The sequence below is a fragment of the Epinephelus fuscoguttatus genome, linkage group LG19, assembly GCF_011397635.1.
Source record: "Epinephelus fuscoguttatus linkage group LG19, E.fuscoguttatus.final_Chr_v1".
NCBI lineage: Eukaryota > Metazoa > Chordata > Actinopteri > Perciformes > Serranidae > Epinephelus > Epinephelus fuscoguttatus.
Window position 1 is genome coordinate 18835350 of NC_064770.1, and position 27057 is coordinate 18862406.

Sequence of the window (27057 nt, forward strand, 5' to 3'; positions counted from 1 at the left end):
ACCAGTAAGCATAGTAATCAACAGTCCCCAGGTTACAGTCCATGGTGGCTGTCTCTCCTTTCCTCAGCGTCACAACAGGAGGCTTCTGTGTCACCACCGTCACACCACTCACACCTGGAAACAACAAGATGACATGGAGTCAAGAGAAACTCACAGACTGATGAATCCAACATGAGGTCAAAGCTGCAGTAAGTCAGCCTCCTTACATGTTAGAGCAGTGATGAGAGTGCAGAGGGTCCCCAGCATGTTGTCAGTGTGTGCTGAGAATGGCCTTGTAACTTGGAAAGTCAGCTTACTGCTGACAGATCTGAGGCTTTGGAGGATGAGGAGAGGAGTTGCTGGAGGAGCAATTTAATAGCACACTGAAACTGAGAGTGACTGACAGGAGGAGGAGCTTTGCTTCAGTCTGCATGCTTTCTCACATTTGTTGACCTCAGATCCTCTGTGGAGGGAAATGTCTTTACTTTATTCATTATTGTCAATTTAGCTGAAAACTTTCATTGACAAAATACAATGATGTCATGATGTGAATGTGGCAACGTAGTGGGGGGGGTGTTTGTTTTATATTATCAAAAATGACACCAATTGTAAGCCAGACAACGCCACCTAGGGACTTTCACCCAAGGAGTTTTACCCAATGTTAAACCATAAGGCACACACAGGTTCAAAACACTACAGGCAGAGACGTGGTTCCAAAGTAAATCAAGATTTATTTATTAATTGTTTGAGCAAAAGAAATGACTGTTAAACTGGAAGTGTCTGTGGAGGTAAAGGGAAAAGATTAGTAACTGGAAATGATTGCAAGTTCAAGTTATGGAAGAATGTATAAGAAAATTTATTACAATTTATTCTTTAACAATAACTTTAGTAAACACACTTCCAGTGTAAATTATTTAAAACTATCAACAAAAAAGGGGGAGGGGAGTGAGTGGAAGCTAGCAAGGGGGAGGCAAACTACCAGAGGATGTGTCCCAGGAGTGCACTTACCCACCACTCGTGAACTCACAGCAAACACACGGCAAATAGGTGCAGAAAATCGTGTCCCAGTGCCCTTATCACTACAACAAAACAAGGGGTGGGGGACCACCTAGAGTGCCTAGCCTCCGCCACTAGCCAGCAACCACTGCACGGTAAAGGAGAAGAAAGAAAATGTTAAACAAAGAAAACAGGTAAGATGTATTAAACCAGTTGGTTCAGCTAAAACAGTGATTTTTAATAACAATTTCAATAAAATGCTAGGATTAAAAGTTGGTGGCTAACTCAAGTAAACTAAAAATAAACGAAACAGCACAAAAACAAAACAAAACAGCACTAAAGACAAAACAGCAGCCGATTGTCTTGGCCGGTACAGCAATTGCCCAGATGTCCTTTAACCCGTTCCGCACAGTTCACCGCTAAAAAGGGCAAGTACAATGTTAACACAATTGTGGGATGGGAAAGTGAAGAGTTGGTTGGAAAAATTAACAAACCTCAACTCAATGTTCGTGGACATCAAAACGACCAGCCATCAGTACAGGAAAGGAACCTAACAGACAATGCAGCTCCTGTTAAAATCACGGCCACTACTAATGTTAAAATCGGCTAAAGTAGCCTCCAGCCCCACTACCTACCTCAGACATGACCATGTGGCAGAAACCAGGCACAGACAAAGGGAGAGAGAGGCAGCCTTCATGCCACAGGTGCATTAAATAGGCCCTGCCCAATTAGGGGGGTTACGAAAGGGGAGGAGTTGACCTAGTTTTGGAGAGGCTGCAGTCTGCAGCCTCTGGCCTGAGAGTTTCCCTGCTACATAAAGAAGCCCACAGTATATATGGATTTCTGACTACTTTCACTTCCTAATAGATGGAATTCATGCATGAGAGTTTTATCATTTGTCAGTCATTTTGCTTACAAGTTTTTCATGAGTCAACAGCAGACATCTTCTGCAAGATAGAAACTTTGTCTCTGCACACATGTACATACTGTAATTAACACAATTATCAAACTTTTTCAACATTTTTTTTCTTCTTTTATTGAATGATTGTTGAAAAAGGCAGCATTTGCAAAGCTGATACAACACCTCCACCTAACTGTCACAACATTTATTACAAGCATGCAGACACATCTTTTCTAACATGGAAACCTTGTAATGAGCAAAGAGCACAAAGAGTAAAGAAGCAGATGTTAAATGCTCATTGTGCTCCTCTACTGTTCTTCAGTGGGACAGTGGGACTTGTTGATGTTTTTCTCTGCAGTCTGGGAGCCCAAAGACACTTTACATGTGTAAAGGAGGAGGAGGAGTTTCCCAGATCTCAACGTGATTGTCTGTTTGGTCTTTTGATTATAATAGTAGTATTTTATTTTTCACTTCCTGTTTATTGCTGTTTTGCATGTCTGCATATTGTCAAGAAGATGTCTATTATTAATTGTGCTTGCTTATCAACTTTTTTCTGCTTCGTGTTGCTTGCACAGTTAAATGCACTAAATAGTGAAAATAATTGCTGTATTACTGTTTAAATATTTTCCTGTTTCCTGTTGCTCTGCACAGTGTGAGCACTGTGCTGGTTATGGAGGGCTTTATAAGTGAGGTGAAGGACTTTGTATTGGATGCGTTGTGGGACAGGGAGCCAGTGGAGGTTCTGGAGGACAGGGATGAAGTTATCGCGGGATCTGGAATGGGTGAGCAGACGGGCAGCAGAGTTCTGGATGTGTTGGGGTTTATTTAGAAGTTAGGATGGTGCACCATAAAGAATGCTGTTACAGTGGTCAATTCTGGATGTGACAAAGGCATGGATGAGAGTTTCAGCAGCAATGGGGGATAGTGATGGGTGGATAGATGGAAGAAGGTGGTACTGGTGATGTGATTGACGTGTTTTTTTAAAAAAGAGAGATTGTTGTCGAAAATGACTCAGAGGTTGCTGATGTGTGGAGAGGAATGCAGAGTGGAATTGTCAGTGGTGAGGCAGAAGTTGTGAGAGGGTTTGGTGAGGGATATGGGACTGATGATGATCATGTCTCATTTTTCACAGTTCAGTTTGAGATAGTTTGCTTGTATCCAGGACTTGATGTCGTTGAGGCAGGTGGTCAGAGTGTCTGAGTTTCAGTGGTGATAGATGTAGTGGAGATGTAGAGCTGGATGTCATCAGCGTAGCAGTTGAAGTTGAGACCATGGCTGCGAATGATTTTGCCAAGGGGGAACATGTAAAGGATGAATAGGAGGGGACCAAGCACCGAACCCTGGGGGACGCCTTGGGACAGAGGGGCAAGGGAAGAAGTGCAGTTGTTAATACTGATGAACAGATGTCGGTTTGTGAGGTATGACCTTAGCCAGGAGAGGGCAGTACCGGCAATGCTGAGGGAAGATTCGAGACGGGAAATGAGAATTGCGTGGTTGATTGTGTCAAAGGCTTCTCTGAGGTCAAGGAGGATGAGAACTGAGAGGTGACCAGAGTCTGAGGAGAGGAGGAGATCATTGGTAATTTTGAGGAGGACGGTTTCTGTGCTGTGCTGTGAGCCCAAGGAAGGTTGAAATGGCTCAAACACACAGGAGGCGAGTTTTAGAAGTCTGTTTATGTTCTTAAAGTTATAGTTGGTAATCCTCTTCAGAAACACTTCTTGTTATACTGGGTGAAATGGTCCTTCCATCCTGAGAGTAGTCAATACATAATGTGTTCAGAAAAAGGAATGAAAAAAATCTGACCTCTGAGGCAGCTGCAGGCCTGTAAAAACTCTGACCAATCCCTGGCACTCGGTGCAAATGGAAAGATCCAATCAGATGCCTTCATGTCTTGTCCTGCCCGAGCCCCCCTCCGTCCCTCCCTCCCTCCTCCCTGCGTGCACTCATCACGTGTCACCGTTGCCGGAAATATTCAGCACATTCCTCAGCAGAAATACCGAGTTAGCAGGAGTTTGCTGAACAATGGCAGAGAAAATGCAGCCAAAAGTACCACTTCCAGCGTTACCTGTAACGGCTCGGCCCGCTAAACAGGCTGAGGAGAGAAAGTCGGAGGTAGAAAAGGCTGCGACGAAAAAGGCTTTATAAAGCGAGACAACAAACCAGACGTCAACATCGGTGCAGCTTTCGAACGGTGGAGACAACTGAGGGAGCTGAAGGGCCTGAAAAGTGATGCAAAGGTTGCCGTCTTTCTGTTGGACAGATAATTATTTGTTTGCGTTGGGGGGATTTGTTATTTTACTTGGCTCTCCTCTGCTCTGCTGACTCCTGCAGGATGCGCGTTCAAGTTTGTGGGGCTGTGGCTTGGGACGGAGCACTGACGGGAGGGGGAGGAGGGGGTGGAGGGGGTGGAGCTGAGAGGAGGTGCCGCTTTCAAATCTTGCTAGCTCTCCAACGTTACCAGCTATAGCTTTAAAATATGAAATCCAGCTGTGGTATCATATTAATAGTGTCTTGTAGTATTTTTCTTCCATTTAGGAGCCATTTTGCAGAGGAATGCTTGTCTGGCCCCAAACTCCAGCTTGCACATGTAGCTCCCCATCAATAAGCTGCTTCAGCACATCCTCTGTAGGTGGTAGCTTGTTACTCTCTGCCTTATACTGGTCAAAATGTGCCATCTCAGCTCTGGAATGTTTCTTATTGCGATTCCTTTTGAGTAATAGGAAGCACACACAAACCTGGTCAAGCGTTTCTGTTGTTCCTCCGTTACTCTTTAATGATCTGAAAGCATCCTCACAGCTTCAACGATGTCATCCTCAGCTTTAAGGAAGATCTTGAACCATGTTACATTATGCCTAGGTAACACTACATGACTTCAGCCCTGATTTGCCACTAATTTAAAATCATTTAAGATATTTTTTGGATCTTCCCACCAGAGGCCCCAGATAAGATGCAAATCAGTGATGGCTCCACACTCACAAAATTGGTGCTCGAACACTAACTGTTCAAAAGTGTGAGGTGAGAAGTCACCAATGCAATGCAGACGCACTCCAGATATTCAGCATGCTAAACATCTGGACCTGTCAGGGACTCTGTCGGCAAGCTACAATACTCCCAGTTACAAGACAAGTTGTGTAGTGTGAACTGAGCTTAAACCAACTCTTGCAAACTGTACAGTCAGCAACAGAGAATGCACTCAGTGTAGATAATGCTTTTGCCTTTCTGGACCTACAATATCCCAGAATGGTTGGATTTGATAACTATTAAATGCAAAAAGTGTTTGTGTAACCATCATTACTACCTGTGCACCAGAGGATTTATATCTAGAAAGATTTATGACATTAAGCTGAACTGAGATCAGTAAATGAGAATCTGCTTCACACTTTCTATAACATGTTAAGTGAGCATGTTGTCTGTTTTGTGTCAACATGTACACATGACATACTGTATATGACTATCATTAGGAAAGATCTGAAGATTTATGTGAGTAAAACAAAAGGGTTTAGAAGTTTGAAACATAATTTTAATATCTATGTGGGGAAGTTACAAGAAGCATTGACTGATGGCTTCACTGCCAGTCAAGATGTATCAGCAGGTCAAAAAGCAGAAGTAGTTAGTGAGGAGGTTTTTGTCACAGTGTAAATCACTGTGATACGTACTCTTTAGCAGAGCTGTCCCATGTTTTACAGTAATAGACTGCTGAGTCTCCCTCCTCCACATTGTTGATGATCAAACGATAATCTGATGTTGACTGATGAGTAGATGTGAATTTGGGAGAGGAGAAACCAGAGCCATAGCCTGGAGAGCTTGAGCTGTGATGAAAATATAACACAGCCTGAGGAACTCCTCCTCGAGATGTCTCTCCTTTAGCAACACACTCTGGCAAGATCTGGCATCAACTGACTGACTGATCTCTCACTGGGTTGATATCACACATTGAGCTAGTAGATAAAACGAGCAGCAAATTAAGGAACAAACATAAAGTTTGGACTGCATTTTGTGTTGTAATGTTTTGAATCTGCTTTTATCCATCCACACAACATTCACTACACTTCAAATTCATACCATTGGCAGAGCTTGTAATGTGGTATCTTTTGTTATAGAGTATCTTTGGAAAGAGTAACAGAGAGACAGAGAAGGTGGACTATTGTATACAATGTATAATAATCTGTAATGTTTCTGTAAGTTATTAATTACCTATGATATTTGTAAGCACCACGAGTTGACACACACATCACAAGACATGAGCCTATTCCTTAGGGATTCCTCCTGGTGATAGATCTTATACTGCGTGACCCCTTTGGTGCTGCTCAGTCATGTAGTGTCAAACCACAATATCTTCAAGACTCCCAGTTACAAGACAAGTTGTGTAGTGTGAACTGAGCTTAAAGGGCCAGTGTGTAAAATGGGTTGAAAACAGTGTCATCAGTGGTCAAATTCTAGATTGCAGGGCTCATTCGCTCACCCCGGGTAAATGACGGTGGCCTCGTAGGGAGAAAAAGCCTTGCGCAGACATGAGTTTTTCAGGAGTAGGTCTATCTAGCGACGAGGTGAATGTTTATTTAGAAATCTAAACCATGTTACGATATTGTAATGAATCCCTCACGAGCAGGAGACCAGAGGAGCGTTTGGGAAAAATGCCAGTTTATTTGAGCGCTCCAAAAACTCCGGTAACACTCCAGGGGGTAAAAGACTCCATCCCAAACTCTGACTCTTCTGGCGTAACACACACACTCCATACACACATACTTGTTTACAGTATCTAGCGGGGACTCCACCAATCTCCAGCCCGCACACTGACTGACAGCGTAGCCTGTAAACAGTGCTCAGCTGTTTATTTAGCCTAGCAATATCTCCGGACTATAGTAGCTGCAATGGACGACTTTGAATGCGATTTTGAAGAGTTTCTTTTAGCGGACACAGACCCAGAGCCATACCTGTTTGAGCCAGAGCATGCAGATGAGAGCTGGAGTACACTGAGCGGGTGAGAAGAGAGGCTGAATCCTCCGCTACCATTTTGCTGCACAGAATGGGATTTGGTGCTACCATCGTTGGGGAGAGTGCATCACAAGGAGTGAAGTTGCGTCTTCTTTTCTTTACAGATGATGGTTCGAGTTCATTCTCTCCTGTTGCGTGGTAAGTGTGGTTCATTCGCAAACTTTATAACTAAAACAACTTTTCACTACTTTCTGTCGACGAACTACTAACACTCTCTGCTGTTTCCTCCTCCTTCTTCCTTCCTTCCTTCCGCTGTCTTCGTTGGTTCATTTATACACGCGAAACGCGTTCTCTGGCTGGCTAGATTGTCTGCTCGGTCTGCCGTACATACATAGGCTATATATATATATATATATAAAAGCATAATTATAAGCCTACGAAAACCAAACAAATTTTATTTTATAGCGATACTTATATAAACATATTAATGGGAAGAATATCAGATTCAGATTCAGATTTGACAATAAACCAGTCAGCAGCAGAGAATGCACTCAGTGTAGATAATGCTTTTGCCTTTCTGGACCTACAATATCCCAGAATGGTTGGATTTGATAACTATTAAATGCAAAAAGTGTTTGTGTAACCATCATTACTACCTGTGCACCAGAGGATTTATATCTAGAAAGATTTATGACATTAATCTGAACTGAGATCAGCGAATGAGAATCTGCTGCAAACTTTCTATAACATGTCGAGTGAGCATGTTGTCTGTTTTGTGTAAACATGTACACATGACATACTGTATATGACTATCATTAGGAAAGATCTGAAGATTTATGTCAGTAAAGTAAAAGGGTTTAGAAGTTTGAAACATAATTTTAATATCTATGTGGGGAAGTTACAAGAAGCATTGACTGATGGCTTCACTGCCAGTCAAGATGTATCAGCAGGTCAAAAAGCAGAAGTAGTTAGTGAGGAGGTTTTTGTCACAGTGTAAATCACTGTGATACGTTCTCTTGAGCAGAGCTGTCCCATGTTTGACAGTAATAGACTGCTGAGTCTCCCTCCTCCACATTGTTGATGATCAAACGATAATCTGATGTTGACTGATGAGTAGATGTGAATTTGGGAGAGGAGAAACCAGAGCCATAGCCTGGAGAGCTCGAGCTGTGATAAAACTTCAACACAAACTGAGGAACTCCTCCTGGAATCTGTTTATACCAGCGAGCTGATCGATTAGTAACAGTCCCCAGGTTACAGTCCATGGTGGCTGTCTCTCCTTTCCTCAGCGTCACAACAGGAGGCTTCTGTGTCACCACCGTCACACCACTCACACCTGGAAACAACAAGATGACATGGAGTCAAGAGAAACACACAGACTGATGAATCCAACATGAGCTCAAAGCTGCAGTAAGTCAGCCTCCTTACATGTTAGAGCAGTGATGAGAGTGCAGAGGGTCCCCAGCATGTTGTCAGTGTGTGCTGAGAATGGCCTTGTAACTTGGAAAGTCAGCTTACTGCTGACAGATCACAGGCTTTGGAGGATGAGGAGAGGAGGTGTTGGAGGAGCAATTTAATAGCACACTGAAACTGAGAGTGACTGACAGGAGGAGGAGCTTTGCTTCACTCTGCATGCTTTCTCACATTTGTTGACCTCAGATCCTCTGTGGAGGGAAATGTCTTTACTTTATTCATTATTGTCAATTTAGCTGAAAACTTTCATTGACAAAATACAATGATGTCATGATGTAAAGAAGCCCACAGTATATATGGATTTCTGACTACTTTCACTTCCTAATAGATGGAATTCATGCATGAGAGTTTTATCATTTGTCAATCATTTTGCTTACAAGTTTTTCATGAGTCAACAGCAGACATCTTCTGCAAGATAGAAACTTTGTCTCTGCACACATGTACATACTGTAATTAACACAGCTAAGAGCTCAACTGTATTTTATCAACAACATGTTCATCATGAAACTATCAGTGTGTTTCCAGTCAGAGACAGTTCCCTCTGATTTTACAGAGAGCTGACACTTGACCTCTTCATTTACATGGACCTTGGTTTTAACATGTGACTCATCCAAGCAAGTAGTGCTTACTGATTATAATAATTTCATATTTCACAACATTAATGTTTATGTTGATGTTTGGAGGTCTGTTCTTTACAGGAGTATTATTAACTCCCCTCAGACTGATTTCCTTAATCACTTCTTCAATTCATATTCAAAAACATCCAACAAATGACATCATCACTTTATCAGCTCATATTCATCTTTCATATTGTATGTGAAGTAAACAGTGTTCTATGACCAAAACGTGAAGAGGAAATAAAATATTTACCAGTAATCTCTCTATCTTCACACAGCTTATCTCCTATATCAGTGTCATTACACGCTCCATATTGATAATGACTCCTGAGATTAGTTTATTAAGAACATATGAATAATCTGTGAATATAGATGGTATGTTATCAGATAAATGTAGCATCTTCGCTTGGTTTTATTTTAGCTGCACTTTGACAAACTGTTTTGTTTTTTCATCTTCCGTCTGCCGGTTGAACTTTGTAGCTACCAAGGAAGTGGAAACACTACAGTTGGATTCATATTTACTGCAGCAGCATAACTATAATAATCATCACTGCATGTGCAACAGAGGAATTGTCTTAACAAGGATTTTATTCTTTTATCAAGAAACTGTTGCACACTTTCTAATCTTTTGTGATGAGCAGCAAGAGATAATATTTTTTGTAAATGATTTTGTTTTCAACAGAGTATTAAATCCTGACTCAACTTTACCTGGATAAATATATTGTTTGTATAATAGGCATGTACCACCATGATAATTTATAAGAGAATCTAATGGGTTGGTTTTTGGCATTCGAAAATATACTTTAAATGTAGAAGTGTGGAAGTTACAAGAAGCATTGACTGATGGCTTCACTGCCAGTCAAGATGTATCAGCAGGTCAAAAAGCAGAAGTAGTTAGTGAGGAGGTTTTTGTCACAGTGTAAATCACTGTGATACGTTCTCACTAGCAGAGCTGTCCCATGTTTGACAGTAATAGACTGCTGAGTCTCCCTCCTCCACATTGTTGATGATCAAACGATAATCTGATGTTGACTGATGAGTAGATGTGAATTTGGGAGAGGAGAAACCAGAGCCATAGGTTGGAGAGCTCCAGGTGTGATAAAAGCTCAGTACATACTGAGGAACTCCTCCTGGAATCTGTTTATACCAGAAAGCAGTGTTAACAACAGTCCCCAGGTTACAGTCCATGGTGGCTGTCTCTCCTTTCCTCAGCGTCACAACAGGAGGCTTCTGTGTCACCACCGTCACACCACTCACACCTGGAAACAACAAGATGACATGGAGTCAAGAGAAACACACAGACTGATGAATCCAACATGAGCTCAAAGCTGCAGTAAGTCAGCCTCCTTACATGTTAGAGCAGTGATGAGAGTGCAGAGGGTCCCCAGCATGTTGTCAGTGTGTGCTGAGAATGGCCTTGTAACTTGGAAAGTCAGCTTACTGCTGACAGATCACAGGCTTTGGAGGATGAGGAGAGGAGGTGCTGGAGGAGCAATTTAATAGCACACTGAAACTGAGAGTGACTGACAGGAGGAGGAGCGTTGCTTCAGTCTGCATGCTTTCTCACATTTGCCTCCTGTTTCATCATCCATGTGCTATAATGCCAGGATCAAAAATTATTTTCTTGCAGTTTTAATGGAATAGAATTGTTACTTTGTCCACTCCCCATTAGTTGATATTCATGACATGTATTCAAGTTTGGATCAACTTTGAATCTTTATATGTTCTTGCTTGCTTTACAAAAACTATCTTTACCCGATTCACAAGTTTTTTCAAAGGAGAAAATGTGAAACACCAATGCACATGTAAAACTGTAAACAAACAAACAAAATTCATGATATTTTAATTCACATTTCATATTTTCATTTCTGTTGTGTTTCTAGTCAAGGGCGGTTTTTATCACATCTTATCTCATTTACATGCAGCTAAATAAAGACAGGAGGCCTGCAGGTGCATCCTGCTGAAGTGAAATCTAGAGCTGCTACTTTTTCCTCTTTTTTTCTTTTTTATGTGTGTTCAAAAAAGAAAAAAAACTATTTGAATCAGTTACAGTGCCCTCTGTGCCTTCTAATAGTAAGCGAGTGCTGCACTCTAGTGGGCATTCAACAGAATAACAATTCCCGGTATTTTTCTTTATTTGTTGTCATCAGGTTTTGCAGATTAAACCACACAAAGTCAAACTAACACATGTATCATTTGTCAGAAGACATGCAGGCAAATATTGTCTCAAAGACTACTTCATTTTATGCAGTTAGGTCATCAATCAAGAATTTGAATACATTTATATATTCCTCAAATTAATAAATCTGCAAGACATACATGGTTGAATGGTACATGTGAACTATCTATAGTATATATAGTATATAGTATAGTAGTACTTGGGAACTGTAATCTTTTACTTTGATGCTTGACACTTTGTCTGTGTTACTGCTGACAACCAGCAGAGGGCTAATAGGAAGCATTAGTGTGTGTGTGTGTGTGTGAGAGAGAGAGAGAGAGAGAGAGAGAGAGAGAGAGAGAGAGAGAGAGAGAGAGGGGAGGAGGAATTTTAGGTTTTAATGCAACATAACATAGGCAACACTCACTCTAAATTAGTTTAGCTTAAATTTCTGTCTAAAGAATGCAGACATGATCTAACATATTTGTGGTCTCTTATTATATTTGGAGTCAATTTGAATGATTGACAAAAAGTTTGCATGAATCTACTGAAACAGAAAATCCATCCAAAAAATTGGTCAAGTCTCAAAGAACACAAGTCAGAGTAATATCATGTGTGAGGTCGGCCACAGCAAATGCAGCACAAGAAGTGCAAGGTACCCTGGGTGCGATGGTTGTTGATGTTCCGGGATACCATGTCAAGTTCTCTTTATTCAAGATATACTTCTGTTTTCACAGGAAATTTGCAGTTTACATACAGTCTCTTTCAAAATAAATGCACTATGTCAGTAAAACACCCTGAATTGACGTGTTTTTTTCCTTCAACAAACACATGGTTAGGTTTAGGAAAAAAAAGAATGGGGTTTGGCTTTAGAATCTTATGGGACACAAATGCTGCTCTCTCGGGTGAAGGCCGATGTTTATAGGACCCATCCACCACACCTCTCTCCCACCCCACTTGGACTTTTGTCCTTGTCCCACTGTGTTTCCCCCAACACCAGCGGGTGCCATTAAACTCTAACGGTAACCAGCTGTGTATCATGCCGACATTAGAGGACACCTTTTTTCGTTGGTTTCTGACACCGCAAGTCACTGCCTGAACGCCAGATTTCGAAGACTTTGGGGTGAGACCTTGCTCAAGAGGTGCCAGGTTTCAGGGGCAAGTTAAACAATGCGTTGCCTAATCCAAGTGAAATTCTGCTTCAGAGGCTTTTCGACCCTGACCAGATCGGTTCTCTGATATAACAATGTATACTTACTGTGACCATGTTTAATAAACATTGTGCAAAATATTCAATCAGCAGCTTCAGTTCAAGAGAATCTGTATCAGGATGTCTGCATCTGTGTCAAAAACTGAGACATACTGTTGACATTGCACTTACTTTTCTTAAGACATCTCACACTGTTCATCTGTTTTGTAAAAAGAATAAATGTCTAAAATGTGCTTGTAATTCTTTATACAACAAAGGGAAAATATTGGAGCTGATGTTACTTATAGGCTATTGTGCGATGGTTTTATTGGTCAGGCCCATCTGAGATCAAATTGGGCTGAATGTGGCCTATGGACTACAATACGTTTGACACCCCTGCCCTAGATCATTTGAAAGTGTGATATAGTACCATAAATATGTGGATTGCAAAATTATCCATGCTGACTGATGCAGCACAGATAATTTGGGCAACGTTGGACAAATCATTTTGTCGAAGTCATGTTTGGTGATGCCTATGCTGCCTGCTTTTCCTCACCTGTCCACTAGTCGCAGTGTTTAATTTTCCCGCCTCTGCCAGTCACCTGCCCATTGGCTACCTTCCTACACAGCTGTCAACCTGCATGTCTCACTAGAGCCTCTGAAGCCAACCATGCTGTCCCCAAAATGGGCTGTTTGTGGGCTGGACGGTGGCCCTCTGTGCCCATCATCATCGCCTGTTGGACCTGGTGTTGTTGAGACCTGGTGGGATGCCAGGACAGAAGGCATTGTGGTCCCTGTGTTCCCAATTTCAGTAAAAACATACGAGAGTCTTTTAGTAATATGTTCTGTTTAAAACAACTTTAAACACATAGCCTACGCACGCGCGCGCGCACGCTCACCAACCAGGATTCCTCTGGAAATGGCTGCGTCAAGCGTGACAGAGAAAGCCGGAGCACTGCGTGGCTTTGTCTTCAAAATAAAAGACAAACATCAGTCTTATGACGCGTACATAGGTTTTATTTTGAAAGATGTAAACGGAAGTACTTGTATACTTTGTGTGACTTGACACTGGTGCAAGATGTCGCTCATTCTTTCTGTACCGAAGCTGAAACCCAAATGCGCATCGCTGACCGACGCATCTTTTTAAAAAAAAGAACCAGCTGCTCTCCCTAAAAACGGCATGTTACATATAGGGCTGGACAAGGAGCAACCAGAGGTTTATTCTGAAAGGAAGACAAATGGGAGATCACCAAATGTTTGGAGCAGCCAAGATTCTGCAGTGTCAAAAATTGGTGTAAATAACGGGTGACCGAGTAGGTACACCGAACCTGTCCAGAATAGCAGTCAAATGAAAGACAGCGCGAGACGGGATTTTGTTGTCAAGCAAGTACACTAACAGATGTGGTGAAATGGAACTGACTGTCAACATCTGTCTCCAAATCTGCTCGAGCTGAAGGTGGAGCAGGATTTTCGGGGGGCTCTCTGTGAGGTGTGATGGAATAAAATGCTGCGCATCACCGCTCCGACCACAGGTTACTTGAATCTCAAAAAACGCACCTGAGTCGGGAATTTATTCTTGACCCTTTTTTTTGTGTTTAGGCTTTTTGCTGTCTTCTGCAACGCAACGAGGAGGATGGTCTGTGCCCTACATGTGATTGTCATGTCTTCGGCGTTTTTCAATCCCAGTTTTGCCTTCAGCTCCCACTTTGATACAGGTAAGGGTCAAACTGATGGTTGGCTTGAATGAGAGCGTTTGGCCATTTGCTGCAGACCTGCTTTGAGATGTATGTCTTTTTATGATGAAGCTGAGTGAATCTGGTGTTTGATGCAAGGCCATACACTGTGTCCTGACGCTACATCATTGTATACAGCGTTTTCTTGCCATATCATCATCATCATCATCATCATCATCACCACCACAGTGCGCCCAAACATCACAAGATTAGCTCAGATGTTTTACATTCAATCGGCCCCTTACAGCTTGGTGACAAGAGGGTTAAAAGTTGTGCCTGCACAGATTCTGCATAGCCCTACACATACATCCCTGCAGCTGCGTGCGTGCATGTGTGTACTGTGCGCTATGATCAGGGTGTGTGCGTGCTAACCGACTCCAACATTACAGAGGTGACCCGCTGACAGAGGTGTGTGGCTGCACTGCCGGAGGTTGCGCTTCTTCTCTGCCCGTTTGGATGCAGCGTTTAATCATCCCCCCCTGGGTGTCTGGGGTGATGGGAAGGAGAACCCAGGTGCTGCTGCAGTGCTACGGGACCACCGAGCAGGAAGTCATGGCTGTCCCATGTGAGGGCTTGAATTAGAGCAGAATAAATAGCCGTGTGCGAGTGTAAACAGGACTGAGAGCGTCCCCTGCACTGAGCGCAGTGTGCTGAGCATACAAATGACGGCGAGTCCAGTGGCTCTCAAGTTTCAGGATCTATCTGTCCTCCACAAACTGCACGCACTCAGTGATCCCTCTTTGTCCAATTATACCACCCTCATATTTCCTTGCTGTGACTCCACAGCTCTCACTCTTTGCACCTCTCCCTCAGAATGTGACACTAAAATGCTCCTTCATGTTGGCATTTGGGAAGTGTCACTGCTTGCAATGGCTGTCTGACTGTCAACAAACACATGCACCATAGCAAGACAAGTGATGAGAAGGCATCACCATCACATAACGCATTGTGGATGCAAAATGTAAGATTTGAGAGATGAGTTAGATCAGCGGATACATCTCTAAAACACAGATAATGCAAGACTAATACATAGTACATTCATGTGGCATCACAGTTTTCATAAATAATGGCTGACCTGTCCCAGATAATATTCTGCTTTGCTTTAGAACACACTGCACTGAGAATCACAGAGTGGTTTAGTGTTTAGATATTTGGGAAACCATGACAAAAGCACTTCTCGGTGTGGAATGTGTAGTGGGTGCTGAGCTGGCTACCCCTGGTTCTGTGCAGTGAAATATGATACAAACCGACCGGAGGAGTGCAATCTTTTCATTTGAAGCAGGATAAATGGTTCCCAGCTGAATTATGGGTAAAATGCCTACTAACTGCAGCTCTTCTGGGGCATCTTCTAATTTAATTGCCTTGGTATTATTATTTTTTTCCTGGAGGAGAGCTCAGATTTTGAAAATTCCTCCTCAGGAATGTGCAATGAAACGTTCATATTTTCTTTCTTCAGCTGAGTGAATAGCCTTAGTGACAGGTCAGGGTGGAATCAGCACATGCGTTGGGATTGGTTGGTTTAAGGAGAAGTGTGGGGCATGAGTGTACATGTAGCTTGTATGTAGCTAGAGTCGAGGACGGGGTCTGGATCATCACTCCCCTGTCATAATGATCTACACTTCTCATTAGAGTGGCACCTCAGAAGCGGCCCTGTTCCTTCCTAGTAATTGCGCTGAAAATCAATGTTACCAAGGCGATGGAAGGGGGCGTGTGAGGAGGAGCCAGTCATTTTCATGGCCAGTGTGAGGGACAGAGAAACGCTAAAGGGGAGGGACACACAGCAGCATTCAATCAGCTGTAGTTGGAATGTGCTTTCTGTGAGGCTGAGGAGCAGATTAATAAAACACACATTTAAAAACACAAAATCCAGCGTTTGAACTGTAGCACCGCTCGAGCCTCCCTCCACAGCTGCACTTCCTCCCTACGCCTGGGGCTATGTAAGAATTTGGTGTTCTCTACCTCTGCACGCGCTCACACAAACAGTCATGCACAAACACACACCCAGACAGAGGAGAACAGCTATATGGCCAGGTCAGTCGTCACATTGCAAGGCACTATATAAGCCATCAGCATGGACGGACACACACCAGAGCAGGATTTTTCTGATGTCCAGACCACATCGGCCCTCACAAGCTGGGGCATGTGAGGGCCGATGTGTGGCATTCTGCACCAGTGACAACTGCAGCTTGCACCTGGCTTACCACTGCTTCAGCACCTCGGAGAGCTCTCCCGTCAGGAGAGGAGGCGAATGTGTGCGTGTGAAGGGTAGCTATTTGAAAACCTGGCTGTGCCCTACGAACAGAATTAATATGCATCGCTTTACCGTCGGGGCAAAAAGAAGACAGACTGACCTGGAAGGCAGCAACGATACACCAACAAGCTGACAATGCAGCAACTGTGGCAGACTGTCTTTCAGCAGTCTCCTCTAGAGCCTGGAGGTGGCAGTGGCAGCTAGAGTGCGCGCCACCGACGGTATCTTGGTGTAGACGCCAAAGAGCACACACTGTCACTCACACACACTTTACAGCATAATGCATAATGCACATACCACATGCAGGAAAGCTTTGCACGTGCCCTCGCACACACATGGACACACCACTGCAGGCTATAACCAAGGGAGGAAAGATGTTAAAAATGGTGTCTTGACTTTCTCTCAGCTCCTCCCACTGACTCGGTCACTACAAGCCAGCCATGGCTGACTGTTTGATTATTCATCTCTCCATGTGTAACCAAGCACTTTAGTTACATAAGTCAGCCTCTGGGGGAACTAGAATAAGAATGAAGTGGATTTAAGCAGTCAAGGGGAACCATCTCTGTCTCCTCTATGTGCTCTCTGTGTGATGATGTGGGGGATGTGGGTTTTCTTGGAGTCATACTCGTCGAAGGCCTGTGTGTGTGTGTGCAATTGCATACTTAATGGGTTTCATGCAGTATTTAATTCTTCACCAAGTATCAATTCTGGCTGTTGAATTTAAATGCTGGTGCACCCTGAGAGCCATTTCGTTATATCGTCACAAAGTGGTGGATGGAAGTGGAGACGTATGCTAGTTATGAAGCAAGGTTGAGGTGTGGTGGACTGATTTTAGGGAAGTTTTAGGTTGGTGATAAAGCAGCACACGTGTGCGACCTTGCACTCAAGAGGACTGCTTCAAATTGGTTGGACAGGTGGGAGACATTTGGGTGAAAAGTGCGGCCGTGTGCAATGTGAATTCACTGCCTGTGTGTCAGAGTGGGAGCATGTGCTTAACAATAGCATCAGGAAACCAGAGGAATATGGGAGGAATAATGGGTGCATGGCAGCCAGCATAACTCACACTAACTTATTTTGCTCAGGTATGTTTGTTTTTCTCCACACAGGCACGCACATATCCACACAAATGTACACACACACACTGCCTTTGTTTGCATCATGAGACTGGAGACTGAAATGTCATTCCAAGTGCATATTTCTTTGTCTGTATATGGTTTGCACATGCATCTCATTTGTATTTATCAGGCAGAGGCCTAGAGGAGAGGGCCCGGTCACATCTTCCTGGAGTGTGTGTGCGCAGAGCTGTGTTCTGTCAGGTCTGTTTGCAAATGCTTTAGTTAAGATGATACTATTACAGGTAACATATTTCATTCTATATAGTGTCTTTATACACTTTGGATTGCTACAAAGCCATCATTATCTGAACATTTTAGTCCCCTAAAATGTTTGTCATAAACACACTTAATTTTGAAGTACGGGGAATTTCTGGTGCATAGCTTTTATTTTGAAGTGCCATTTCCTGCTGTAGAGTAAGTGAATGGACAGCTACTTGACAGAGACAGCAAACTAGCTCAACAACATGGCCAAATGCAAGCATGACGCTGGATGTATTAAACTTAAACTTAAAATGTCTGACCTTGACTATTCTTACTTGTATGTGTGCAAAGCTTTAACTAAACATTGCACACATTGCACACATCTTTAACTAAGCTTTAGTGTCTTAAATTCTCAGCCGGACAGAATATCTCTCTGCAAACTTTAATTAGACATCTGATATATAACCCTGTGCCAGCTAGCCTACAAACAACATAAGCAAACAAAAGATGCTAACTACACTTAGCGTTCTGGTACATCTGCTAGATTCTTATGCACAACAGACCCCTCAGCTGACTTTTGGTTAGAGTCCTGCGTCAGGTCAGTTACCCAGGGGTACCTGGTTGGTGACCTGCGAAAAAGGTGATTTGTGGGTGGTATTTTGGCTTAATTTATTTTTGGGTTTGCTTTGGATGAATAAAGTGGGTCGTATTGCAGGTGTTGGATGATAAAAATATTAAAATGACATGAGAATAGTAATCATTTAATTTGATGTTTTAATGTTTTTCTTCTGACTACTGATTGTGTGTCGGCTCTGTCTTTTCTGCCAGCTAAAATATGAGTGCCACTTCAATCAGGTGTGTTATTAACAGGCCTTTAATTGCGGGGATGTGCTGCTCAATGTTATGAGAAATAAGCAAAAAAAATATTCCCTGAACTACCTTCATTTTAAATTATATTATCTGAGTTTCACATGTATTGAATGTCCCAAAATGGTCACTTTGAAAAAAAAAATTATTTGAACATCACATGATTATTATAGGATGTGCAGTCTGGGGTCAGGCCATGGATCTTGTGTTGTCAAGTCAGGTCGGGTTGTGGGACTTAATGGTCATATGTGGGGGTGGCAGGGCAGGTGCATGTATGCAAGTTCCGGTTCGGGAACAGGTCTTGAAAATCAGACCCATGCAGGACTCTGGTCTGGGTCTGACTGAGGCTCGAACATGTATGGCTGAATCTCTCCAATATTTCCTCTAACGCTAATGCTAACGACTCCTTTACTGATCAACCTAGCACAAAAAAGGTGGCTGGCGGGGCGGACTCCAGCTCAAGAATTTCTCAATGGGGGACTTGCTCCAGTCACAGCTCCTTTTAGGGCTTTTTATTTATGCAAGAAAACCATGTCAAACCAAATTATCATAGCAGAGTATTTTCTTTTTACAAACTCATAATGTGTCAGTGTTGAAAGGAAATCTTCACACTTGATTACTGCTAAATCTTTAACAAGCTTTAATGAAACACAGTATTTATTGTTTATCCATGTAACCAAATGATAAGGAAGTTCGCCACTCGTGTCCGAATGTGTGATTAAACACTGCAACAAAGTTTACCAGGCAAAGAAAGCAAAGAATCCCATTGGGATAACCACAAGTTGAACTTTTTACAATGTGATTTTAAGACCTACATATTTTAAAATGCTGGTAATGATTAAAAGAAAACTCCACTCAGTCTTATACTGCTGTGGGCAGAGATGCATGTTTGTGTCCTTCATTAGCACACTCTCTTTCCCAGTGTTGCCTGTGTATTACATCCAGTTTATGTATGACAGTAAAACCTCTGCTAGTGCTTGTGCTACTCTTTTACAAGTGGTTGATTTGTATGTCAAAGGTGCTTTGTGTAGCATTTTTTGTCATTGGTAAATTAATTGTGATGATTAGTATGTCAGTGTTTGTAAAGATTGCAGCGGGAAAATGTACATTTCCCATAAACTGTGTTGCTTCCTGTTGTAAAGAGGATCCCCGAATCCTTGGTAAAGTTCCCTCCTCTACTTGACTCAAGAGGATAAACATATTTTCATTCCATTCATTCATTCAGCTGTGTGTTTTCCCGTGCGATAAACTGTGAGCAGCTTTTGTTCCATTTGTGCAGAAGAAACAGTAGCGCTGATTCTTTTTCTGCTGCATAATAATCACCCAATTCAGCACATTTCCTTCATAATTTGACCCAGCAGCCCACACTGCAAAATGCAGAACAGATGCCAGTCTCCTCTGCAATGATCTGTCACATTAATTATAATAATGTCTCAAATGAATGCATTATTGATGATAAACAGTAGTCGACCTGTGAAATTTACCCAAAAAGTCCGTCCACTAGAGACAGAGTTGATATTCAGACCTTTTCCCCTCCAGCAGTGTGCCCTTGCTGGGGCTGTCAGGGGACGGACATGACAGGGCTGTAATGCTGATCCATGGTGGTCCTCCTGGGCTCTCACTCCCAGTTAATGACAGTTATCATGGCTCTCTGCAGACCATCGCATCCCTCTGCCATCTGCAGTCATTCACAGAGAGCATGACTAGAGAATGGCAGACAGGATGCAAATGGGTGGAGGATATAGTACCCTGCCATTAATCGTGCCATGCTGCTCTTTTTGCTGTCAGCTAGAGACCAGTGTGTGTGTGTGTGTGTGTGTGTGTGTGTGTGCATGTTTGCAGAATGCTTCCTCCTCTGCAGTCCGATGCTCCCTGCTCTATACTTTTGCTTCTGCTCTCCTTCTCCTCCACTCTCCAGAGCACTTTCTCTCCCTCCCTCTGTCCTACCTCATGATCTCCCCCCTCTTCATGCAGCTGTAACAGAGGGCTGCTGTCGGGCGTCTGTCTCCCTTGGGAACCTGGGCTGTGTCGGAGCAGAGCTCACTTCTCTTAACAATGCAGCGGAGTGAAGAGGAGGGCTAACTCTGGCCACTCTGCATCCCCAGACGCTGATACATATAGAGCCAGTCTTTTAAAGCAGGTGCTCAAGTTACATCTTGACACCAAAGATGAGCTAACCGCTTGAGCCAGAAATTGATCCCTAACGATCGTCTTTATGCGTTCTATTTACACATGCACAAAAGCAGTGGTGAATCAATGTTTAGCTTGGCGCATATACAGGAAGGCAGCTCTGTCTGTTACCTGCAACTGTGAGCTGATTGTTTTCGATGCAGTTCTTTAGTGGGCAGCACCTCATCAAGCAACTTCTAGTCAAACACCTCTGTAGTTTTCTGCTTGTGTGTCTATGTATGTTGAGTTTTATGCTCCATTCCTCAGGATTTTGAAGGCTTCTTTTGGGATTGTTGAGCCAAAAATTGCAGCTTTTCTAAAAGAGTGCAATGCTTTACGTTACCGCTAACCATGCATATTTATCTAAGTCCCCTTGATTTTGTCAGCACGTGCACCAGATCTGGTTGCAACAGCCTTCACCATGATGATTTGACTTGTCTGTTGTACACACGTTTTCTCTGGTTGGGGTCGAAAAGTGTGTGTTAATCCTTGATTTTCATTCGTTTCACCAAAACATTTAACACAGTGCAAAGCAGTTCTCCCCTGCTTTTGTGCACAACATCAGGGACATGCCTTGCCTTCAGCAGTTATTTTTGGCTGTAAATGTGAGACCTTTGTGTCACGCGTCTGCATCGTCACGACCAGTAACAAGCAAGTTTGGTGAGTGCTTTGATTGGTGAAACTCATGGAAAGCTGCAATGATTGGTCAAATTTACTGAAAAGTTGTGACTGGACAAACAGAATTCACTGGGATTGGTTGAAGGTGCATCCATTTTTCCCATCGCAACATCGCATCAACCTGGGTTGCGCTGCTCTCCTCCTGCTGCCTCCTAACTGACCTGTAAATCTAAACCTAAAGGTTACACTTCACTCCTGTCTCTATCTATCCTGTCTGCTGTATCCTAACCCACAATTCTTCCCAACCACACCATTGCATTTTTTTTTTGTTAGTGTGTTCCTGAGTGTGTGTGTTTTTGTTGGACGCCACTTGGTGCAGGCCAGGCAGGGCAGATGGAGGAGCTTGTTTGCCCCTGCAGCACTGTCCTGAATTTAAACGCATGCTCAGAGAGATTTGGGGCTCTCTGTGCTCTCTTTCTCTGTGTGATGTTTACCCATTAGGAAGCATTGAGGGGAGGTGGAGGGGCAGTTAAGTGGCTGAATAATGGCGGCAGCTAGCCTCCTGTTGCATACGGTGACTCCAGCCTCCACAGACTTCCCACAGTCTTTTTGCAGTATATTGCGTGCAGCTTGGTCATTAGTGCCACCTGGACATGTTTCTAGCCAATGCTGCCTTCCTGACGGACACAAAGCTCAGTCTGTGGCCACTGACCGCACATCAAATGGAGACATTTACATAACACAATGGCTGTATAATGTATGTCCCTGTCTACTGAATACCAACTGCAGTTGAAACTGTATCTCAGCCTCTCGTCCCCCCCTCTTTGTCTCCCCCTCACTTCATTCTCAAGACGATTTGATTGCAGTGGTGTGTAGTTTGGCACCCTGCCCACCCTGCAGCACTGTCATTACTTGGTCTCTTGGTCAAAAACAAGAAGCGGTGTGTGTGTGCATTTGTGCATGCATAGCAACCATACTAACAAGAAATAGAAAGAGGGAGGATGGGAGCACAGCGTCTCGCAGGGAGGGAGACTTCTGTTCTGCATGGCTGAGTCAAAGCGTGCAACATTTTTTTCAGTGCTGTGTTCGAGTTCCTCCTCATGGACTTGGAGTTGCTGCTATCAGGAGCAGAAACAACAGCCCAGTGCTCTCAGTTACCACAGAAACTTCAAAGTTACCTTACGCAGTCCGGTGCAACACCAATTGACTTTCTATGTGGGTCGCTGTTCTTGTGCTCGTGTGTGAATACGACCACACGGCGCGGCTCTGGCCTTGATACGAGTGTGGGAGGCATTGTACATGCCTCACTCTGCCTTGAATAAAATCCCCATTTTGTTTTTAAAGCCCCCCTTACAGTGTTTGTCCTCTCACCCTCTCCTACACGTGTCCATTCGGAACAGATTTGCTGAAAGCAGGATGAGCTCTATCGTGTATACCAGGTACTTACACATAGTGAATATTCCAGCAGCTGTAGAACTGGCATTCAGTTGCTTCAGCTGCCTGCCACAGCTGCACGGCAACAGAAAGCCCTACCTCACTGCCGCATGCTTTATTTATGATCTACCATGAAAAGCTTGGTGACTGTGCTTAACACACTACATTCTCATCTCGTACATATACGCATGAACACACACGCGTCATTCAGTTAAGCATTCCTTAGCTTTTCCTGCTCCCTCCTACGGCCTCCGTCTCTGCACACGTCTATATATTTCTCTCTCGCTGTTTATCACTTTCTGTCAGCGTGCCTGCCATTTCAGCAGCAGACATTTTATGCCTATTATTTAGGTGCATGTTTAGAAACATGCATACAATAGCATCAGGAAACCAGAGGAATATGGGAGGAATAATGGGTGCATGGCAGCCAGCATAACTCACACTAACTTATTTTGCTCAGGTATGTTTGTTTTTCTCCACACAGGCACGCACATATCCACACAAATGTACACACACACACTGCCTTTGTTTGCATCATGAGACTGGAGACTGAAATGTCATTCCAAGTGCATATTTCTTTGTCTGTATATGGTTTGCACATGCATCTCATTTGTATTTTTTTTCTCTCCACCCGCACATCCAAAGATTAAAAGATTACACTTTTCCAGACACTGTGGCCACTGCTGTAAAATTCTCCTGTTTGATTGAAGTCAATGGTGTGGCAACATTTTGCCTTCCCCTTGAGTTATGTGAATGACGAATGCCTTGTTCACAGAAAAATTACAGTTTGTAGGCTATGCTAGTGAAGCGAAAGTACGAATCTGGTGGCTGTTATATCACAATTGACACCTGAAGCCTGTCTTTGTCCATAAGAATTTGAAAATGTAACTGATAGTTGACTCGATAGTCTGACAACAGCATAGATTTCAGTGCTGAAAAAACAAAGAAACCTTAAAAACGAAAATTCAATCGAATTGTGACCTTAAAATCAAAAGTCAAATTGAATCGTAGATTTGGAGAATCATGATATTCCTAGTCACAGTTTAGCTATGTAAAACTGATCCGGAGCAGGAGTTCAAAGTCATGTTTAATAAAGCAAGATTTTTATCAATTAAGTCTCACAACAACAGCAATGGGCTCCTCATTCATTCATCCTCTTTACACCCACTCATTTCTCTCCCTTTCCTCCCTCCCTCCCTTCATCCTACCGCGTCCTCCCCATCATCGGCCTGAATTGCGGAGGTGGCATGGTGCCTCCATCACTCTCCCCTCCCATTCGTCAGGACATGGCTCATCTTCCTCCAGTCTTGAAGACAGCTTTTTAATAAAGCTGGTATGAGCCCGGCTTTAAGTGCTTTATTTTCATTTCGCCGTGCAGCTGGTGAAGTAATGTGTGCTTCTCAAATATTTATGGAGGACCCAGGGTCGTCGCTCTCTCATAGCTCTTCAGAGAGAGTAGGAGATAAATTCTTCAAATGTCGCTTTATGAAAATAGAGCCACTGATTTTACTCTGGATGGACATATTAGACTTTCTGGTGGTGAATGAGGACTTAGGCCTTATAAATGATGATCCGTGTGTTGTGGTAAAAACTACAGTGTGCAAATATAACACTTTATAAGCCGAGCTGACACAGTGAAATCAAAGGTATACCAACAATTACATAATGCACAAAGCAGCCAAGAACTGTGAAGCTAAATAATGAGGATTTTCAGTGCTAGAGTCATGATTGTGACAGGATGAGAATCATTTGCTTCTGTAACTTTCTCCAAATCTCTGGGGGTATGTCTGCCCTGGAGTGTAGGCTACATCCAGCTCGTTATAAATACGTGTAACGTTCTGACAAGGTACTTTTACACCCTCTATTCAAAGTGTGTTCAAAACCGAGTAGCAGGTGGCACCTTGTATGGTAGCCTGAATATGTGTGTGAATAGGTGAATGTGACTCAAAGTGTCAAAAGTGCTTGACTAGAAAGGCGCCATACAAGTGCAGGTCCATTACAGTTTTCTCTTCATTGTCATGGTCTGACACGCTGACCCGGTGACAGACGGTGACAGCTATGGTCTGAGGTATTACATTTTCAGGTTGTCCGCCCGTTGCAATCTTGTGAACACCTTGAGGGAATGTCCTCAAATTTGGACCTGGACTAATTAGATTGGTGTGGCAACATTTTGCCTTAGATTTTGGTGGCCATTTCAGTGCCACCTGCTAAGGTCAAGGTCACTGTGACCTCACAAAACACAAGTGCTATATTGATGGCTTCTTTCGCACCTCTTTCAAACTAGAGGCGTGAAAGAAGCCATCTACGTCCAACTAAAACAACCTTCTTTATACAGAGGAGGTAGCCTACCACACCACTTATCACCCACCTACAATGCAGTCCGCAGATCCCTCCCCAGATGACTAAACACTCATTCTAACCTGGACTCAACTAATCCTAATGACACACAAGATGGCCGGGAGGGTCAATGACACATGTGACCTTAACAATTCTGTAAAGGTCCACATCCATACTAGAACTGAAGAAGCCTCTTGGATGAGAGGCGAAATGTCCTCAAGAAACTCAAGCAAGTCCAGTAGCCAGTGGTATAGCACTCATGCTCATCATGACATGGATAACTGAGAATCTTCACCAACATCTCACAGAACACGTTTTTGGCCTTCATTCAAAAATTCACATGCTAATTATGACCAAATTTCACACAAATGTCTAAAAAGATAAAAATGATGACATTTTATATCCAAAATCTCAAAGGTCAACTTTACAGTGACATCATAGTGTTCTGCATAAATACTTTAATGGCCAGTATTCAGCGCCATATCTCAGGAACAGAAGGGGAGACATTTGTCCAGTTACTAAATTGGTGATACTAATCTTAGGTGCCCACCTTGAAACTGTGCTGATTCTGTGCTGCTGGATTGAAGATGTTTGTCTGCAGCTACATCCATATTTGAAGCATTGTCTATTGTCATGGCTACATATGAGTCTGGACAGATATGGATGTAAACTGTTTGTGCAACTTGTGCTTGCCCCTTACCTGGATTGAATGTTCTGTCACATTTTTCAGAAGAGAGCCATGGTTTCAGACTTCAGGCTTTATTTAGACAGACAACAGCACTGCATGACTAAAGCGCTCCCCTTATTCATTTTAATGGGGCCGCTGTGTCGGCTCAGTGGGGGTCTTATGAATGCAAACATAGCTCTTGCTTGAAATGTAGAAGGACAAAGGGCCCTCTCTTACTATTGTACAAGAAACACAGTCATTTGACTCACAAAACAAATTTAGAGTGGGTTGCCACTTTCCATGATTCCTCCATTATTTGTGAAAGAGTAAAAGGTTTGTCCACTGTTCCACCCCTCTGTCACCTTCTGCCTCATCAGTGCCTGTAGAGGCCGACAGTGGCCAGTTGCCTCAGCCTCGGGTTAGATCGCTTTTCAAGGTAGACAGCTTATCAAGATGAATGAGGTTTCCTGTGGGAACGCGACCAACTAAGGAGGATGCTGACGAGATCGTACACTTCCTGCCTCAAGGTGAAAAGATACATATTGTTGCCTTCAACTTTAATGTGAGACAAAAATAGAAAGATGGTGTGTAATAATGCCATGGGCGACACTGGGCTGGCACATCATGGCAGCCGACTTGATAGAAATAACAACATGTGTATGTATGTTCTATGTCGTGTCCTTCAGTGTGCCCTGAGTCACCACTCCCTCTGATTCAGCATGTGTCATCATTCTTTCTGGCACCATCTGCACAGCATCCTCCTCCCTCACATCCATCCATCTATCTACACATCCATAGATTCAGCATGCACCTTTGCCAAGGTAACTGATGTGCAGCATATTTTAAAAAATGTTTATGAACTTAATTGCTGAATTTCACCGTTATAAAGTGCTGAAGCTTCTTTAAAAAAGGGATGGTAGTCGAGATGTATCGTGGGAGAGAGAAAGAATGCATGTTTATAAAAGTTTGTTTTGATTCTTCTTAGATTTGAGTATTCATCGCTGTTTCCCCTATCAGCCTCTACACAATGCATCCTCTCACCGCCCACTCAGGCTGTGTGTTGTGGTATGTGTCGTGGATCCAGAAAGGGCACTGCTCGGGTTCCTTCTTTTCCACTTCCACATGGAGACACAGACACAAGCTGTCACACATAACACAGGGATACAGACAGGAGGGAGCGCCGGTGTACGAAGCATCAGCAGAAATGTTGTGTATCTTCCAAAAGTGGGGAAGTTAAAAAGGGGACATGAGGTTTACTGCACGTAAACGGCAATCAACTAATAAGCCAGCAAGGTTGTTACCATGGTGATGTGTTGGCGGGTCAGTGCCCACATACGCATACATGCTGTAATCCTCAAACCTTGCTTTAAGCAGAAACCTGGATGCATAGTGCCTGTCTGTTTTCATTGTCTGCCCG

General features: G+C 43.2%; 2 protein-coding genes and 1 long non-coding RNA gene across 10 annotated transcripts in view; 1 reads left to right on the forward strand and 2 right to left on the reverse strand.

Annotated features, from left to right (window-relative positions):
• LOC125879817 (immunoglobulin lambda-1 light chain-like) overlaps window positions 1-10406 on the reverse strand; it is a 41101-nt gene extending 30695 nt beyond the window's left edge. For 2 of the 6 annotated variants that reach the window (XR_007447980.1, XR_007447979.1), the window contains exons 1-2: window positions 8240-8370; window positions 7818-8147 (exon numbers count right to left, since the gene is read on the reverse strand). Coding sequence is in view for 2 of the 6 variants with exons in the window: in XM_049561914.1 (XP_049417871.1) it covers window positions 7818-8147; window positions 8240-8279 (370 nt within the window). In the remaining 4 variants the exon portion in view is untranslated. Of the gene's footprint in view, window positions 1-7817; window positions 8148-8239; window positions 8372-9833; window positions 10161-10252 lie in introns of those variants that run through there. The other 4 variants (XM_049561914.1, XM_049561916.1, XR_007447978.1 and 1 more) reach the window with 4 other exon arrangements.
• LOC125879821 (uncharacterized) lies at window positions 776-1699 on the reverse strand. Its single transcript, XR_007447983.1, has 3 exons — window positions 1611-1699; window positions 1470-1525; window positions 776-1394 (listed from the first exon to the last, which is right to left on the reverse strand). It is a non-coding gene; the product is annotated as an uncharacterized LOC125879821 (long non-coding RNA).
• A 2919-nt stretch (window positions 10407-13325) lies between the features above and the next one.
• aatka (apoptosis-associated tyrosine kinase a) overlaps window positions 13326-27057 on the forward strand; it is a 42570-nt gene continuing 28838 nt past the window's right edge. Inside the window, exons 1-2 of one of the 3 annotated variants that reach the window (XM_049561901.1) lie at window positions 13326-13737; window positions 13848-13963. In XM_049561901.1, the coding sequence (XP_049417858.1) occupies window positions 13882-13963 (82 nt within the window). In that variant the 5' untranslated portion in view covers window positions 13326-13737; window positions 13848-13881. Of the gene's footprint in view, window positions 13738-13839; window positions 13964-26062; window positions 26168-26326; window positions 26462-27057 lie in introns of those variants that run through there. The other 2 variants (XM_049561900.1, XM_049561902.1) reach the window with 2 other exon arrangements.